The sequence below is a fragment of the Epinephelus moara genome, chromosome 22 (genome assembly GCF_006386435.1).
Source record: "Epinephelus moara isolate mb chromosome 22, YSFRI_EMoa_1.0, whole genome shotgun sequence".
Lineage (NCBI taxonomy): Eukaryota > Metazoa > Chordata > Actinopteri > Perciformes > Serranidae > Epinephelus > Epinephelus moara.
In genome coordinates this window covers 19,884,676-19,903,585 of record NC_065527.1, presented here as the reverse complement: position 1 = coordinate 19,903,585, position 18,910 = coordinate 19,884,676, and the positions used below count along the sequence as shown (strand labels likewise).

The window sequence follows — 18,910 nt, the reverse complement described above, 5'->3', positions numbered from 1 at the left end:
ATTAAGGGATCTTATCCTCACCACTTGATGAAAGAATTGCAAATTGGTTCCTATCTACCAGTGCTGTGCACCATCAAAGCCTCAGTTCATAAGCTGCTTTAATAAAAAAGTTAATATTGTTAAAATTTGTATATTGCAGTCTGACAGTCCGTTAGTTGTTTGGGACCTTGTCATATTTGCATATTACAGTCCATTAGGTGCAATATCGGTGAAGAGGAGTGTGCAAAATATTGGACTACCAACTTCCTACGAAAGCTTCTGAAACTACCATGAGAATTAAATCTGTGATCAAAGTTTCTGGGTCAAATCCCTAACCATTAGGCAAGATGTGGCCAGAGCAATGAATAAAAAATACCAATTCCTACTTCATTAAGAGCAGTTGAGGCACCTTTTAGCATGCAGCATAATCCCCAGCTACTCCCAGAGGAGCTGCGGAAACAGACTGGTTGTATTGGGCGGTGAATTCCTGACACTGTATGTAATTCAGCGAGTGTCATTACAGACACAATGGGCTTTGTTCTCACTTCATCCTAGACAGCAGCTACACACACGCTAAGACACACACTGAGATACACAGACAAGAAAGAGAAGGCGAAAAAAGAATAAAGTAAACTAAACCTTAGGCTGATTTTTAGTGTCTGTTGTTGCAGTGACATTTTAACAGCTTGACTACCTTGTTTTACTGACTTGAGCTTTGTTCTTTTACAGAATGGCAAAAAAAAAAAAGTTTACAAAAGCGTGCACATCCAGATGATAAATACTTGATAATGGGCAGAAGAACATGTGACAGAAAAATAGAGTACACACAGATATATGTCCATGGGTGCGTAATCTGATGTTCAGACTTATTCTCATCCTTTACAGAATGATTTCTTTGCTTCCACCAAGTACTTCTTGTAGTTACTCATACATATGTGTGTGCATGGTGTGTACGTCCACCTTTAAAAGTCAACTGAGCCCTTTTTGCGACACTCGTTCATTCAGCTTGATCCTCAAGGGCCCATTGCAGGATTAGATAAGGTTTTGTAAGTGTGCTTGCGTGTGTTAGAATGTGTATGTGTCATGTTTTTTGCCTCTGTTTCTTATAGTGTTATTTCTATTTTTCTTGCAGGTTGTCAGGCAGTAATGTCCCCTCTCCCATCGTTAGCAACAAGAACTGGCTCCGACTGCATTTTGTGACTGATAGCAACCATCGTTACCGTGGTTTCAGTGCACATTATCAAGGTAAGATGGGTAAGATGTGATTATATCCAGAGAGACACTTGCACACGCACACACACACACACACACACACACACACACACACACACACACACATATATATTAGATATGTATGCACAGAGGGTGTTCATTTATGATAAGCAGAACTCTGTATATCCAGTATCTCCAGATCTCTCCCTGTATGTTAATGATGATGATGTCTTTTTAAGGTTCTCTTTTGGCTCCTTTGCCATTTTCTTTCCTTTTTGCTTTTCTGTTTCTCTCTGCTTCTTTTTTTCCCCTTTTTAACTGACAGTTTTTCCCCATCATCTTGCCTCTAACTCCCTTTAATTACGCTTGTTGACTCCAATCTTCTCGTCTCTTCTCTACTACGGTTCCTCTCACTGTCTCCGTCTTTCTGCATCTCCCCTCAGTCTAGTTCTCTCCCTTGTACTCTCTTTCTTTTTTTCTCTCGGGTAACTGCTCATAGGCGTACAGTTAGATTTCTCTGACACAAACGCAAACTGGTGGAAAATATTAGAAAATTCATTTGGCAACATCCCTGTCTCCAAACAGCAGTAATGAGAGCTGAATGTGCGGAGTGAGTGCACACACAGGCTGGATAGGGTTTGTATTTATTTTACACTTTATTTGTATTTCATACTCTCCCATGTTTTGTTTTAGTCTCAGATCACCTCTTGTTCTTTAAAAAAAAAGATAAATACTGTTGGCCCCTTTTTGTGAATCACTAGTGCATGGTGCATAAAGTACATTCAACATCACAGAGCTCACAGGGCATGGAGCTTTGTTTGATATTTCCATGGCCAGAGGCTTGTGGCGCACCTGCAGCGCAGTTGGAAACAGGCTGTGATTGAAATACACTATCAGTTGCTGTTTTATGGGTTGGTATCAATCATGGTCAACCAATCAGCTCCTCTAATCCACTTTAATCAAAATACTGGGAACATGTTTTATTTGTGTGTTCACTGGCGTAAAGTTAAACTAGTGTAAGCTGAAGTCATGGACATAGTACAGTGTGCTTTCCGCCATGCGTCATTGACCTGGTCTGAGTAGGCGGGCAGAACAAGCGTAAATCACCGTCATGCTTGACACCAAAATTGCACCATGCCACTTGATTATTACTGACACACTCCCCACTGTGCCTCGCCTCTGACTTCACAGCACATTCAAGTTCACAGCAAGTCACCACAATACCAAGCAGACTCAAGAAAAGAAAAATAAGGTGTGCACGCGTCCAAAATGCCACCTCTTGGGAAGTGTGTGTGTCGTCCTCAAAAAGTAGGCCCTGGCTGTCAAAGATGAACACTTATGATTATGTGGACACGTTATGTTTGCATGACATGTTTTAGAAAGACACAAAACACAGATTACATTTAACGTTACATTACATTCATACACCATTAAGTGACATAATTGTTTTGTGATGTTCTTTTTACTCTACTTTTTGTCACTAGCACACCGTTTAACACTTTGGCTCTTTTTGAAAGTAAATACGGTAATTTGCTCATTTAAATGGGGCTATTGCCAGCTGTCATTGTCACCACTGAGAAACCTTTCCAAGCATCTTTGAATTGATACTCATCTATCTTCAGACAGTCAAGTTATAGTCTCCCTACATGAAATTTAGCATCTGAGAAACGGGCTGTTGAGGTAGAAATTAGTAGCATCTGAGAAACGGGCTGTTGAGGTAGAAATTAGTATCATTACATGTATCAATTCAAAGATGCTCGGAAAGGTTTCTCAGTGGTGACAAATATATTATTTCATAGCTGGTATTATATACATGTTCCAACCCCTTAACCAGCAGATTGATTCCAGCTGTTTTCCTCTTTAAAGGACGTTTAGTGCTTATTGAGATTACCGTCATTAAATATTTAGATTTCATAGAAAAAGGTTTCTTTATGACGCAGTAAATTTTTACTGTATTGGTGGTATGTGCCACGTGCAGGACTGTGGGCAATTAGGCCAATTAAGTGGTTGAAACTGTAATTAATTCAGTTTATGATTTTGTATTAAGTCTGCATAATTTACCAATCCGTGGGTATGACGGGCTTATTAGGCTTAATGTGACCCCAGATGACACCTCAAAGAACATGTTGCTCATATTTGATTTTGCAAGAACGACCACCTTGGAAGAATATCCATGTGTCGTTCTCTTATGAGTCCACTGATCTCTTAAAGTCAGGTCCCAATCAGGCAGAGCAGGTTTAAGCAGCCTGGGTGGCTTTTTGTAATTGATTTCAATGAGAGTGAAGCATTTTGCTCTCTGTTTTTGCGTTGCTGATCACCTTGCAGGAGCACCCTGAACACCTCCAGTTGACAGAACGTCAGAGCAGAGCAAACTTCAGAGCACAGAGCAGAAAAGCGCCCTGCGTCATTGGCATTAATTCCCATTGTCCAATCACATGAATTGAAAGGCAGACCTTCTGTGGTGGAGATGACACCAAGTGGTAATGTGCCATGGCAGGCTAACAATTCCTCATTTTCAACGTTGCCCTAGGCAAGCAGCAAGACATGTCTGAACAAATTGTAGCCTCAGCTACTTTCAAACATGTTACCAATCATAATTCGGTCCAATAATTGACAACAGATTGTTATACTGTCCCTGACTCAACCTAAAAATAAGCCTTGAACCAACCATCATCCAGTCAGTTACCAGAACAGCTGTGGTACTCTGTGATTTCTCCTCTTTCTGAGGGTCTCATGTACCCACTCAAGGGCCCTCCACCACAAGATTTGTGAGTTTACTTTACAGCAAAATGGCGGTTAAGCTAAGGACAGGTGCAAAAAAAAAAAAAAAAGACGCAGCAAACTACAAAAATTCTCTATCTGCAACTTGTAGGGCACGCTCTTTCTCATCAGGGCTCTACAGTGCCAAAAAAAAAAGATTTTAATTTGGTCAAGGTACAGAATCAAAGACATCACTATCAAGATTTTGGCTCCCACGATTAAAGGGCATGATCGACTGCAATATTGGCGTTGTAAATGCTTGCTCAGCTCATAGAAAACTCAGCTGCATACCAAATCAAGCGCTTCCTGAACTAACAGCAGCCTCCACTCATGTAGAGCTGTCTGTGAAAAACTTCCCTGAATGTTGCAACTGCAGACGGGCAAAACGAAAATCATCAGTCATCAACCATCTGTTGTTTGGACATAGGAGAGTCATACACATAGACTACATGAGACTGTCTCTGCCGCAAAGCAACACAGCTCACTTGTTAAACCACCTGAAAAAACATCACAATATATAGTACGACGAATGAATGAAGGCCAAGAAGAACGACACTTACATTACTGTATGGTTACCTTTAGTCCCTGTCCTTGTCCAGCGTCAACTCAGACAATCATAACAGCGATGCTGCGGCGCATCACAGTACCATGACCGCTGAAAAAAAAAATCTACGCAGCAGATATGTATCCATGGAAAATACTCTGAATTCAGGTGAAGAATGTTGTTTTAACTCTTATTTTGATACACAACTTTATAAGGAATGTAGCACAGCATTGAAGTAAAAGCAGTGCTCTGTTTATTTAAATGTGAAATTGCAATAAAAATATCTTGTCCCTAAAAAAGATGAATAATCATGATAAATAATTGTGATCTCAGTATTGATCGAAATAATTTTGATTACCATTCTGGCCATATTTGTCCAGTCCTATATGACAGTCAAATCAGTATTCCCAATGTACACGTGCAGCATACAGTATACTGTAGGAAGAATCTTTCAAAAAGTTCATATCATTATTGAATATCACCCTCTTTCCCCTTCCTCTGTCTTAAACACATTCTCACTCCGACCTCGTCACATATCGACGTTTGGTCATGGACCTTCCACGTCCACATACGATGTAAAAGGTACCCTGGGTGCGTTGCTTGTTGATGTTCTGGGATGTTCCGTGTCGAGTTAGCCTTTTACATGCATTGTCTTATTTGAAAATACGCTTCTGTTTTCACAGGAAATCTACCATTTACATACAGTCTCTTACAAAATATGTGCACTATGTCAGTACAACGCATATTTACTTTTTGTCCCTCCAACAACAAACACACACATGGTTGGGTTTAGGCAACAAAAACAGGTGGTTAGGTTTAGGGTTTGGCTTTATAATCCTACAGGACACAAACACCGCTCTCCTGGGTGAAAGTCAGAGTTTGTTGGACCCATTCACCACCTCTCCTGCCTGCCCTACTTGGACTTTTGCTGCTTTAACTTTCATTCATCAGTGTCTGACGCAGCAAGTCACTGCCCAAGCGCCGGATTTGAACGACTTTGGAGTGAGACCTGGCTGCAACCTTCAACACATCTCTCCTCCCTCTCATCCTTCTCCTTTACCCTTCTTTTTCCTCTTCCAGTCTCTCTTTCCTCCCTGATCTTTTCCTCTTGTCCTCGTGAACCCTCTTACCTTCTGTACATCTCTCTCTGTCTGTCTCTCACATGTTGGTCTTGATTGATTGACTGACAACCTGACCAATCCCCTTGAGATTTGCTTTTAATTGCTTTAATTGATCTTAATTAGTTTAAAAAGGTTAATCAACATGTTAATGGGGGATGTCAGTGTGATAGGTTAGTTGATTAATTAGTGGAGTTCCTAACAAGCTTATGATTGATTGGCTACTTCCTGTCAGCTGTCAGTCATCTCCATTACCTTGTTGGTTCTTACACATGAGAAAAAGGGCAGATTGAGTTTAGGGCTGCAACTAATGATTATCATATTAGATGATAAAAAGGTCAAGATTGGTTTGTTCAGAGAATTTATCCCTGTCAAGGTCAAAGGACAGTGGGCTGATGATATTTAAACTATAACAACGTACTTTTACGATGATGAAAACTGAGTATGATACAAAAATTATGTTGTAATTTGTCTAAAAAGCAAATATCTCTGTTTGATCAGCCGAGGTCTGGTATTTCACCTTCGACTGTTGAAACAAAACCGTTTGTTAATTTAGAAGAAGAAAAGTTGGTCTGTCCAATGTGCTGTCTAAATAATGAGTTCCATTTTGTTTTCTACTGTGCAATGCTTTGTTTAGTGAAATAAAAATAGACATCTTTTTTATTTTCACAAAGACATTAGAAACATAAGAATTAGCCAGTTATCTGGAGAAAGGCTGGCAGAAAAGATAGAGGGCACTTTATCAAGATAATCTGTAAATATCTGGTAGTTTCTCGTGTGAGCAGTTCATTTGGGATGTTTTTGTTTTGTTTTTAATTTGTCTGTTTATTGTGTTTGTTTTGTCTCTTCTGCTGCTGCTGTCCAATTTATGAAGTTCTGTACTGATAATAATCTCCTAATGATTTAAATCCATGTTTGCAAAGAAGCAGAAATGGACAAAAAACATCACAATGGATCAACAGAGAACTTTTCTTTTCCTTTTGCACTTGTTTTGCACATGCAATACCAGAAGATTGTTATAAGATAACAGTGTGAATGAGTGAATATTTCCATTATCGATTAATCTGCTAGTATTTAGCCCAAAGTGACCTCTTCAAATAAGAAGTTTTATCCGACCTAAAGTCCGGAAATCAAAAAGCTTTTTAGTTTATCATGATGACCAAAAAAAGCATACATTTTGTACATGTAAAAAACATGACACCAGAATTATTAAAATGATCATTCGATGATTTAAAATATGACAATATGTTGCAGCTTTAACTGAGCAGTTGAAAAAGTTACTGCTAATAAGAAACCTACTCGATGATTTGAAATCTTCACACATTGTTTCTTGCAGACTCATATCATCGGACATAAAAACATCTAGGGTATTATATAGTTTAATTTCAGTGCCTGTGGATTACAATAAAGCAGCCAGTGAGAAAATGAATGTATTACCTGAATTAAGTTTATTATTACTGTATATGTTAATATCTTCACATACTCTAACTGCAGCATTGCCACTACTGACATTACAAGCTGATTGATGGATATCCAATTTAGCTCACATCTCGTAGAATCACTTGCAAACCACTGTAAAAGAAAGGACGCTTACAAGCATATTGATTTGCATGTGCAGTTCTTTTAAAGTAATTTCTGGACTCGTTAACCTTAGAATAATAAAATATATGTTATTGTATGTTTTGTTCTGTTTGTTTCCAGCCTGCTTTTATTGTGCTCCATCCCACTGCATTTATGATGCTCTAACCCCGTCAGATTTACTCCTAAATTAGCTTTCTTAGGAAGTTCATCAACTCTACTTTATTATAAACAGTTCCACTTAATGGTAATCCACTTTTTTAGATTTTACTTTGACTATAATTCCAACCCGCAAGCCATATGTTGTTCTGGTCTACTAAATTCTACTTGTCTGCAGGAGAATAAATTATAATGGCAAAGCCCTTGGGCAGGGTTAGTTAAGTTTAGTGGCAAACACTGCATGAAAACAATTCCAAATTTGTCTCTGAGAGACTAAATGAACAAATCTGCTTTGGCAGGGTTAGTTTATTCATAAGACACTGCTATGAGACCTCAGAGGGAGACGTTTGGCTCTAGGTGCTGCCAGCGAGCTGGACAGACTGTCTGTGTGTGTGTGTGTGTGTCTGTGTGTATGTGTGTGTGCGTGTTACAGGTCAGCCACTCAGCTCATAAAAACCTCCTCCTTCTGCTACTGCCCAGATTATGAAGTTCTGAATTGATAATAATCTCCTAATGATTTATATCCACATTTGCAGAGAGGCAGGGGCAGAGAGGCAGAAACAAACAAAGAACATCACAATGGATCAACAGAGGAAAAAGAGAGAGGAGGTGGTAAAACAGTGAGGAGATCCAAAAAAGAGATTAAAAGAGAAAGGGAGGCGGAAACCAACTGAGCGAAATAGAGGAAAAAGGCAAAAACAAAGAGAAAGAGAGATAGGCAGAGAGCGACGGGGGGTTTAAAGGGACAAGTCATTTGGCAGAGAGGGTTGGCTAAATATTCAAGTATTAACATTAAGAGTTTTTAATGTCCCGCTGTCATAAATGGCTGCCGTAGTCCACTTTAGAGGAGCGGAAAGTGAATGTGTGTGGATTGATGCCTGTGTTCTTGGACACAAGAAAAGCCTGTTCGTGTATTAGTGTATTTAGTAACGCAAAGCCTGCAGCTCCTCTGCATGGCCACACCGAATTTACAGAGTTAATTGTCCATTTGAATGCTTAATTGATGCTGCAAATGATTCACAAAGGCAAGGTTTTAAAACATGCTATGGGCTGGATGTTGATAGGCCTAAATTAAAGGAATTAAACATATTTTAATTCAAACATCTCTCCCGAGGACTGTGATTTTGTCGAAGGGAGAAATATGTAGTGGGGGGGGGGGGTCTTGGGGTTCTCCTCCAGGAATTTTGTAACGTCAAACACTTCATTGCATCAATTTATGTATTCATGTGTTAAATTTAGCCAGCAAGTCCAATTCAAAATACAAAACTAAAATGGAATATATTGCAGTGAGGCTGTGTTTTGCTTTAAAATATTTATTCTCCTGCAGATCAACTTTTCTCATTTAATGGTATCCCTGCTGTCCTTATTTGTGTCTGCATGTGGCAGGTATTCACGTAAATGATAAATTATTTTTAATTCATTTATTAACCCCTAGACTTAGATAGCTCATTAGTGTTACATCAAGATCTCTGCTCATGTTCACAACTTTCAGCACATTCGAAATATATCTGAGAAGTTGAGAATAATGTTGGAGTATGTGAGAAAAACAAAAGTTTGATTAGTGAGAATTAAGTCTTAGTATTTCAGAAATCTATCTGCCCTATAGCCTGCTGTGCATTACATTATTTAGACCGTCTGAGAGACACAGAGCCCTGTTTGGGACCTAGAGTTTAGGGAAGCGGCTGTGCATTGCTCTTTATCGGAGGTGGAAAAACGAAACTAACAGAAAACACTTCTAATCGGGCATAAAACTCATGATTGTGTGGTTTATTGTCCACGTAGATTTTAGCTTCGCCATACCCAATGAAGTGCAGCTCACAGTACTGTAGACGGTCCCAAATAGAGCAAAGGTGTTGCTAAGCGAGGGGAACGCAGAGACAGCAACACAGAGCTACCACTCAGAGGAAAGACGCCACCCTGCAGTCTAAAGGTGGTGCAGTTTTACAAGTCAAAAAAGTGGAGGCTATAGTAGCCTATGGACTGTCAGGAAACCCATCTATCGGGACTTTTTAATTCTCAAAATTTTAGATCATTAATATTCTCCAACAGTGGCCCTAATGTCTCGTCAAATTTAACAGACTAGAATTCCATCTTTTGGTTTATCTTATCCTCTCAGTAATTTGCAGTTGTATTAGAGCAGCTTCTGCCATGTTTACTCCAGTCATCCCCAGGACTCCTGCCGCAGCAGCAGCAGCCGGCTGTCTTGGCACAATCTGTTGGAGCAGAGCGGCAACATCTCTTGTTCTTTCCTTTTCATGGCAGGTTGCAACCGTTGCTTTTGAGGTTGCATACTTCCACCTCCTTTATCAGAGGCATTGCTGTATCCATACATTGCATTCTTGCAGTCCTCCAAATTAAAGCTATTAGTCAGATTCTAGTGGTCCCTCAAATTAAAAGTCCTCCACCAGGGGTACTAAGTGTATAAAATAATAATATAATGTATATAATAACATGCACACATTCTGAATATTGAGGGGGACATCTCCCCTTAAATCTATGCCTATGCCTTATCTCTCTGCTCCTTAATTCTCCACTTTACAGTGAAATTCAAGCACCACCATTAAGTGTCCATTAGCATGTTTAATTAAAGCTCTGTAATTATTCAGCTATGTCAACATCTCAGTAAGAGTGAATGCCTTTCACTTCAGGACCAAAATGCATTTCAAGATTCAGCTCACCCTACTATAGAAACCGTGTGATTGCTGAGTGTGTTTTAAAACATGCTATACGGTCTTGCTGTCATACCTCAGCAGGCTCAGATGAAATCAGAGTTGATGTAGTCTCTCGCCGCGGGAACTGCTGTAAGTTCATTTAATCCTCCTTGTACTCACAGCATGTTGTATAGGGACTGTACTCAAGATATGTAAGTGTAGGGTTTCACCCTGGGACGCTGGTTTATTAAACATAGAGCTTGTATTCTGTAGGTCTGTACTGTGGACTGTAGTCTAAAATACCAGATAGGGGTTTGTAAGATATCACGTGTAATACGTTTGTTGTTGATGTAGACTGACAACTGGCCTTTTTACGAACTTCCTTATACAACTTGAAAAAAAAAATCCAATACTGTAGCTACATGGTGGATACAAAAACCACTGTCAGTCAGTCCTGGTGTCCTTGTCCGTCTTCAGACAATATCTTAAAGTAACTGGATGTGTTTTCACACTAAAGAAAATAGATGCTCTATTTTTAATAATTCCTCAGACTTTCATGTTGACCCTGTCATTTAGATCAGTTAAAATGGGGTAAAAACCTACGAATAGCAGCAATTCTGACACCTCCTTATGAAGGCGTAGAGGGGGCACTCGTGGTGGTTGGGTGATGGGGAGGCAAAGTGACACAGACGGCAGTGACAGTAGAGAGACAGAGCAGGTAAAACAGCTTAAACATCGTTCAGCCAGGGCGATCATTTGTCAACTAAAGTTCCCAGCAAAGTCATTGGATAATAACCGAGGTGGATCTCTAATGTGATGATCAAATTAGATGGATAATTGTGTTCTTGCTTGAACTTTTGCTAAAAGCTTCATCGCTGTAATTATCGTTTGAGACCTAAAGGCATTTACACTGAAACAACAAATCAGATTGGATTTTTTTTGTGTGTGTGTGTGGCACAAATTGGATCTTTTTTATACGTGCAATTTCTTCAGATTAAATTTTGATAATGGACTGACGGTAGCTTGAGTTCCAACAGCTTGTGTGGAGATTTAACATTGTGGGTTTAAATTTGTGGACAGGTTGGGAAAACCCCGTTGTGATAAAAGACTGAATGATGCTCAAAGTTCCCTTCAGCAAATCACTGAAGCCCAGCTGTTGCGTCGCCATGTGTAGTGACTATGGTAGATCAAGCCAGCTTCCAGATGTGACTGGGTGCGTTACAGTATGGTCTCACCCCCAGCAAATACACCCTCAGGCTGCAGCTGGAAATGGGAATGTGCTCTCAGTCATGTTGCCTGTTAAATAAAAAAAAAGAACATGAACAGCTCTCCCCCAAAGCTATAAACCAGCGATTCATGTTGCCAAATAAACGCTGAGTTGTCAACGGCCACAGGAATAATATATGAGAACACAATTTTACAGTGAATTTACCCTTTAAATAGGTCAACTTTTATCATTTTCAGGGTCATAATTTTTTCAAGGAAATCATTCTCACTATGTAATTATTTATAAAAGGAACTGGGGGGAAGAGCCTTGGACATCTAGTCAGCCAGTGAGTCACACAATCACCCAGCTATTCAGCCACCAGCAAGCTATGGTTCATTCAGGTAACTGCTCCTCCAAATATATATATATATATATATATATATATATATATATATATAGTACAAAAACATGAAGGTTGTGAGAAATTGAATGATAAAATAGAAAGATGACATCCACGTGATTGCTATAAATTCACCAAACTCCTTGCTTAACCCTTCCTCCAAACAGTGATTGTCCAATCATAGCTTGTCCATCATAACTGATTGACAAGCTCCGGATAGCTCCAAATGCCACAGTGGTGCACATGGGGCTCTGTCAAGAGCGATACTCTCTGTTAAGTGAGTTTGAAGGGTCAGATCACTATTATTGGTATTCTGTACCGTGCCAAACACAAAAACACACGCAAAATAGTAAGGATTGAATTGTAGTATTTTTGGCTGCTTGGATAATGATCTTACCCACTACAGCAGTAGCCTAGCATTACTTCCGAGGCGAGGAGCACATCATTAACCTGTAAAACTTCAATCAGTAGCCCAGGCTATTATTTGCTTTAATCATTGAATTCAACAGGCTTATATTTGAGACAGGCCTTAAAACTGTTTCTCAGCAAAGATGAGAAGCAAATTAAACTGTTTATTTAAACCAGCATGAATATTACATGTATAAAAATTAGGCTTCGAATAACGTATCAATTATGAATCATTCATTTGATCTCGCTCCAACAGACATGGCATTGGAGACACTTGATTTATGGCACTTGAGGATTACGGCACCTGGCACACTGACAGTGCAAAACTTTATCCTGTTAAAACAATATCCATAACTTGGATACATTTTTACAAAAAACTCTTTTGATTCTTTTGATTGGTGGACCCTTATGGACGAAAGGAATTTGAATGTCTTACCGAGGAATCAAGGAATGGACAAATATTCTGACTTCAGGGGTAGGAATCACCACTTCTTCTCTCGTCCTGGCGATAAATCAGAATGAATTACGGTCTCCTCTGGTGCTCATGGTCCTGGTAAAATGATCTGAATGATTGAACTGTGGAGAATCTAACTGTGCTAACAATGTGAAGCATCTCCATATTGACAAAAGTTTTTTAAAAAGTGGTTTTATACATCCAAAGAATTTTTATAAACATCAACTTGCTTGGCAACCAGACCAGGCCTCTAATTGAGACAGACCTTTATTTGTCAAAACGTGTAGCCACACCGGGCTAGTAAAGGGGACCTGGCATTTAATTTGAACTTGGCTTTTAATTGACGTTTTACAGTACATTAGTTTTTGAGGTTATTTTGACATTCAAAAAAAGCTTTGCTCATGACTAGCACATCCGCTGGGTAATACTTCTCCCTGTATTGAAGCCGATTGTAGATGTTTTCAGAGTGTAGGCTAACACTAGGAGCTCTTTCTTACTCTGTATTGGATTTGGTTGAATTTACACAAAAGTAACCCAAGTCAATGTTACCCGAGATAATACCTGAAACCTATTAGTTTGTCTTCTTCTTAAAAGCCTTTTCTTTTGGGACATTCTGAGTGAAACCCTGCAGTTTTAAAATACGAGGCCAGTATAAACTAACCACTAAGCAGCTAACCAGTGTTATGTTTAGTCAAGATGAGCCTGATCTGATTACCTAGCTCATCATGCAATGCTAAAACAAAGGTGTTGCATCATTACAATCACCTTGTGGAGCTAACAGCTACAGCTGACAAAATCTGCAGATAGCTGCCGTTTCAACATTCCAGACATGGTGAAAAAAAACTACATCAAGAATACGAAGGTATAATGCTTCCTTCAAATGGGATTTTGTCTACCATGTTGAAGAGTCCGTACGAACGCCCCTCGTTGTGGTATTTACAACCTTCTAGGTCGAAATTTTTCTGTTCACTTCATGTTCACGAGTTGTGACATGTTTGCTGATGTTTTCAGAAAAGGCAGAGGCCATGGAAGTTCAGTTTTAGGCGGATGATAAGATAATGCATTGTAATTTTAGTCCCATTGAGATTTTCTTTGTAATTTTATAATAGACCGGAAAATGTTTATATTCCTAACGCATCATATCTTTCCTTTGTCTTGTGCTCACTAGCTTGCTAAATTGTTAGTCTCAGTTGCTTCTAGGTAGTGGCAGTAGCATACATGTTGCTGTTCCCTAGCAGTGGTGCTCTCACAACTTAACCACTTGGACTCAAAGCATATTGTGTACACAGCTTCCCCTGTCGTAACCACAAGCTCATAAAATCAAAATGAAGGCAGTATTCTAAAATATTATGAGGTCTAAGCAATTCCATTTGAATAATATTGTCTTTGATTTTTCAAAATTGCCTCACTTTTTGGAACTCTAATAGTCAATCCCCGTGTTTTTTATGACACTCTCATGCAGCATTTTCATCACAGTATCATTTCATTTTATGTAATTCCAGTCCTATGAAAACTCAGTTAGCCACACAGCAATGCAGTTTTTCAGCCTATTGAATAAACGGTAGTGCACATCATCACACATTCTAACCAGCGACATTCCTACAGTGTAACTGTCAGCCACAAAGTCATCCAGTCAATCTACTGGTCGATCAGGATTTTACTTCTGTTGCATTTACTGTAAGTAGCTCGGTTAACAGCGTCAGGTAAAAGCCTAGAGTCAGTCGGCCATTTGGTCTGGCACTCAGCCAGTTAGCGGGTCAGCCAGCCATCTAGTCAATTGAATGGTTGCCAGTGTTTCCATTTACTGTACGAATTTTAGTCTGAACACTGAGAAATAATGTCTGGCTCTTATTAATGTACATTAACATTACAGAAAGTGGAGGTGGAGGAGGCAGAAAAAATCTGGATGGAGAGATCCTGGCAATGCTTCAAAGTCAAGATGTCTCAATTTACCTGAAAAGACGATGATTAAAAGCACAAAATGAATCTCACTACAATCTCCATGTCTAAATCTGTAAAATAGAGAAGAAAGAAGTGTCATCAGTATTTGAAGCAAACAGTAATGAGGGGGAGAATTAAAGATGGCTGAAAGGATGCGATCCAGAGAGAAATACACTGGGTCATCTGAGGATACTTATTACTGCTCCACTGCTACAGTATTATCGCTCAAAAATCAGAAGTTGTTTATGTAGTGCATAATATTAATAATGTCTAAAAATAAACAACTGCTGGTTTCATAAATTACTAAACATTTCAAGGAGAGTTCTGTGCTACTAAAATTAATTTGAGGAAAATGTTTACAGTTACAGATGTCGTACCTGGGTATTGTAGATGAAAATTGGCCTCATCTTTTACACTTAATAACGCACCACTAAGGGACTGTTCCCTACTTATCAGAGGAGGGGAGTGGCAGGGGTATGACTTTGTTTTTTTTTTCCCTTGGGCCCCCCTGAGTGACAAGGGGTGTACGACCCTCCCTCCACTATAAATTAGTTGTTAGATTTTAAAAACTTACCTACTGATCTTTGAAAGTTAAAGTTGGAGATGAAATCCTGAAGTTGAAAAAGGCCTCTTTACCCTTGTGTTGTATACGTGTTAGTTAGTTACATTTTTTAAATTATTTTAAATGAGACATAAAATAGAGATTTTAAGTAATAATATCACCTTCTTAAGCCGAGATTTCACATGATGTATTCACGGACCGTCGGAAATTTGAAAATCCCTTAGACTTTCTGTTTTTACAGTTTCTGGCTGTGATAAAGGGTGTAAGCCAAAAAAAAAAAAGAGTCCCTTTACAGTGCTTAAAATATTAGTTGACATGCCTTCTCCTTTTTTCACCATCCCCTCATAAATAATGAACAGTCCCCTTTGGTTAGTGACTTCTGGTGTCGATCACTGATGAAAAAAGCCATCTTTTCATATCCACATGATATGCAGCCGGTCGCAGTCATTGTTTATCAGTGCCTGGTGGATGGGTCTAGCAACCACCGACTTTTCCCCAGGAGGCCGGTGTTACCTTCCCATAAGATCGTGAAACCAAACCCAGTTCTTTTTTCCGTAAACCCAACCACGTGCTTTTGTTGCCTAAACCCAACCACGTGCTTTTGTTGCCTAAACCCAACCACATGCTTTTGCTGCCTAAACCCAAACATGTGCCTGTGTTTGCCAACCACATGTGTTTGTTGTTGAAGGTAAAAATGGTCAACTCAGCGGTGTCGTACCGATGCAGGGCATATATTTTTAAAGAGACAGCATGCAAACTGTCCATTTCCTGTGAAAACATAAGTGCATTTTGAAAACAGACAATGCATGTAACAGGCAGAAGGTGACACAGCGTCCCAGAGCATCAGTAATCAATGCACCAGGGTACTTTGCACGTCATATGTCGACGTGGAAAGTCCATGACCAAATGTCAATACGTGAAAAGGTCGGAGTGAGAATGTGTTGTGAAGAGACAGGCACTAAAACGAAGCCTTCTCAGGCAGAGGGTGAATGCAGGTGTTACAGTACAGACAGTATGAGGAAAATAAAGTGTTTTTGGACATTAAAGGGTGTAAACATGTTCTAGTAGAAACCTTAAATACAAGTATGAACCTGAGAATTAGCATAACAGATCTGAATCGTCCAGAGACAGCTGTTGATGGCATCCTCAGTCCAAAGCAAAGGCAACAAAAAAGGTGACGCCACGGTGCAGCCTGTAAAGGCTCAGCTGGGTGAGGATAGCTCGATCAAATATATTTCTGTTCTTGTATTCCCTTTTATAACACCACTAAGGCCGTATTATTATGGTGAGACACAGTATACTGTCTTGTTTAACTGCAATGTAACAAATCCAGGAAGAGGAAACATGATGAACTATCCAAACGACGGAATGGAGGAAGGTGTTGAACTGATTGCTCTCAATGACCTTCCCTCGTCACCTTGTTTGAATTCTCTGTAACACCTCTGAATCAATACGCTCTTTCAGCATCCAAAACTTGAAATGTTTAGAAAGCATTTTTTCTCCAGCATCAGCATAATGAAAATGTCAGACCTATCCATTCCTGTATTTCAGTGGGATCTTGACCCTGACCTAACCTGTGACTGTTTTAACAATGACCCCGTGCACGGAAAATAGAAACAATGCAATACTTGGTAGCCTTCCTCCTGAATGCGAATGTGAGTCTACCTCTGAATCAATTCTAATTAGATGAAGAAGATCTGCAAAGACCTGGCCTCACGTAGTCATTCATTCGGTCATCTGCGGTACCGTTTCGCTGCTCAGACAGTATGCTGCAATAATTACTATGCACTGCAGGCAGACGCAGACTTGGAGGCTGTTTACATACTTGAAACCTTTCATTTCATCATTGAGAGATAAGATAAAGGCATAGTACTCCTTCTAGATCAGGAGTGCACCGGCTTCCTTTCCTCTGTAATTTACTATTGTTTACTAATTCTTTGTGGCTCTGTGTTCAGTTCTTTCTCTGCTGATTCTGTCAGAATACAACAGGAAAATACAATCTTCAGTATGGATGGGGTTTAGCAAACACTGAGAGTTACATTGATTAGATATTCCAGCCACTCTCCTCCCTGCATGGTACTCTGCTCTAATGCCCAACCCTACACCCTCAACACCTGGCTGTGAATGTGTGTCTCTGTGTGTGTCTGTTAGTGTGCTCAGAGTATATCTGTGTCCTTGGACATACGTGTGTCACTGTGTGTTCCTGTGCACTTACAGAACTGTGTGCTCAAGTATCTATATGTGTGAAATCGCTTGTCACCGCTGCTGTCTCCTGCTCTGTTGACGTGTCTGTGCATTTACAAGTGGGTGTTTCTGTATTTACGTGTGTCTACTTTAAGTTGATGAATCTATCAATATGCGCACTTCTTTGTATATGTAATGGGTGTGCACAGCTGTGTTTGTTTGCATCCGAGTGTATGTGTGGCTGTGTGCGCACCAGTTTGTCTTGTGTCTGTGCGTCTGTCAGGTATGAACAATCTGTTTCCTTCCCTGCGGCAGAACCTACCAATCACATCCCTCCATCATCTCTCTTCATTACGTATTCATGAGTTTCTGTGTCTGCAGGGCGGTGATTGGCTCTTAATGAACAACTGACGGCATTATCAGTCAGCCAATGCTATGGCAACAAAATAAGTCAGTCAGTACAAAAGAAACACCAGTCAACCACTGGTAGGGAAACATTATTCAACGGGAGCAGTGAGACAGTATACCCCTTAGGGAGGCTGACATATTGGATATTGTCGCCTGCATGGTACCTTTGATATGACTCTTATAATGTTTCAAACGTGCTCGTGATCAAGTGCACACGTGTTGAAACTCTCTGACAGATTACAGCCAAGAAGCAAAAAACAGAGCATTTAGCACATGCAGAGTATACCATTTAGTTTTGGTGTAAATAAATCCCCAAGTCCTTTCCCTTGTCAGCTTGAGCTTAAGAACCATTAGTCAAACTGAGTACAGACACACTGTCGGCCTCAGGGGGTTCATATGAGCTCATAAATCTATGAACTACCCCTTTATCATCTTTTATATTATTTTCGGGCCTGCGTTTCACCGGCACTGGCTTTCATTGTCAACTCCCTTTCCTGCTGCTGCTGCATCAGAAGGGCAGGGAGCGTACTCGGTTGAATTAATGCAGCACGTTTGCATAGACACAATCTGGTGATGTTGTATGATTGCTGGTCTGTGGTTACAAAATAGCTCATCAAATGCGGAGGATGTCTACAGCACTGACAACTGTTCCCTCCCACTGATTGCACTCACTAATTGCATATATTAAAACTGTGATTAACTGGCTGTAGGCAGAGGTATATATTGAGCATTGTATCCTACACAGTCATCAACATTTATATTAACAGCCTCTTACTAGTTAAAGTAACATTGGAGCCAGCTAGATATGTATGAAACACATACATAACAAAGTAGTTGTTATTGAAAATGAAGTATTTTATATGTAAAAAGGAAATCACACTCTTATATATCTTTGATAAATGTGAAGCTAAAGCCAGTTAGCTTAGCTTAGCTTATCATAAAGACTGGAAACAGGAGGAAACGGTTAGCTTGGCTCTATTTTCTTGTATTTGCTGGACTTACTTCTCATCTACCTCTCTCTCCCAAAATGTCTATTGCTCTAAAATTCTAGATATAAAGTGTTTACTTGTCATAAGCATTAGTAGCTAATTTAACATCTGTCGCAGCATGGACTACAAGGCTGCACTCAGAATTCAGAATTATGTCAAAATCAGATTTGGCTATTCAGTACAAATATTTGACTATTCCTTTCTTTATTTCCATATAGAGTTTGTACAGGGTTTGATTGGACATTCAGGGTGGCAGCAATCTGGAAATCCATCGGTTAAAAAAAAAAAAAAACCTTTTTTTTTTTTTTTTTTCTTCCTTTACCTCTGGAGGCACAGCCCGGAGTTTTTCGACTAAC

At 39.6% G+C, this 18,910-nt stretch overlaps 1 protein-coding gene across 1 annotated transcript in view; it reads left to right on the top strand.

Moving 5' to 3' along the window:
* csmd3b (CUB and Sushi multiple domains 3b) overlaps positions 1–18,910 on the top strand; it is a 478,068-nt gene that overhangs the window by 272,335 nt on the left and 186,823 nt on the right. The window contains exon 6 of the mRNA XM_050035068.1: positions 1,112–1,224. Within this exon, the coding sequence (XP_049891025.1) occupies positions 1,112–1,224 (113 nt within the window). The remainder of the gene's footprint in view (positions 1–1,111; positions 1,225–18,910) is intronic.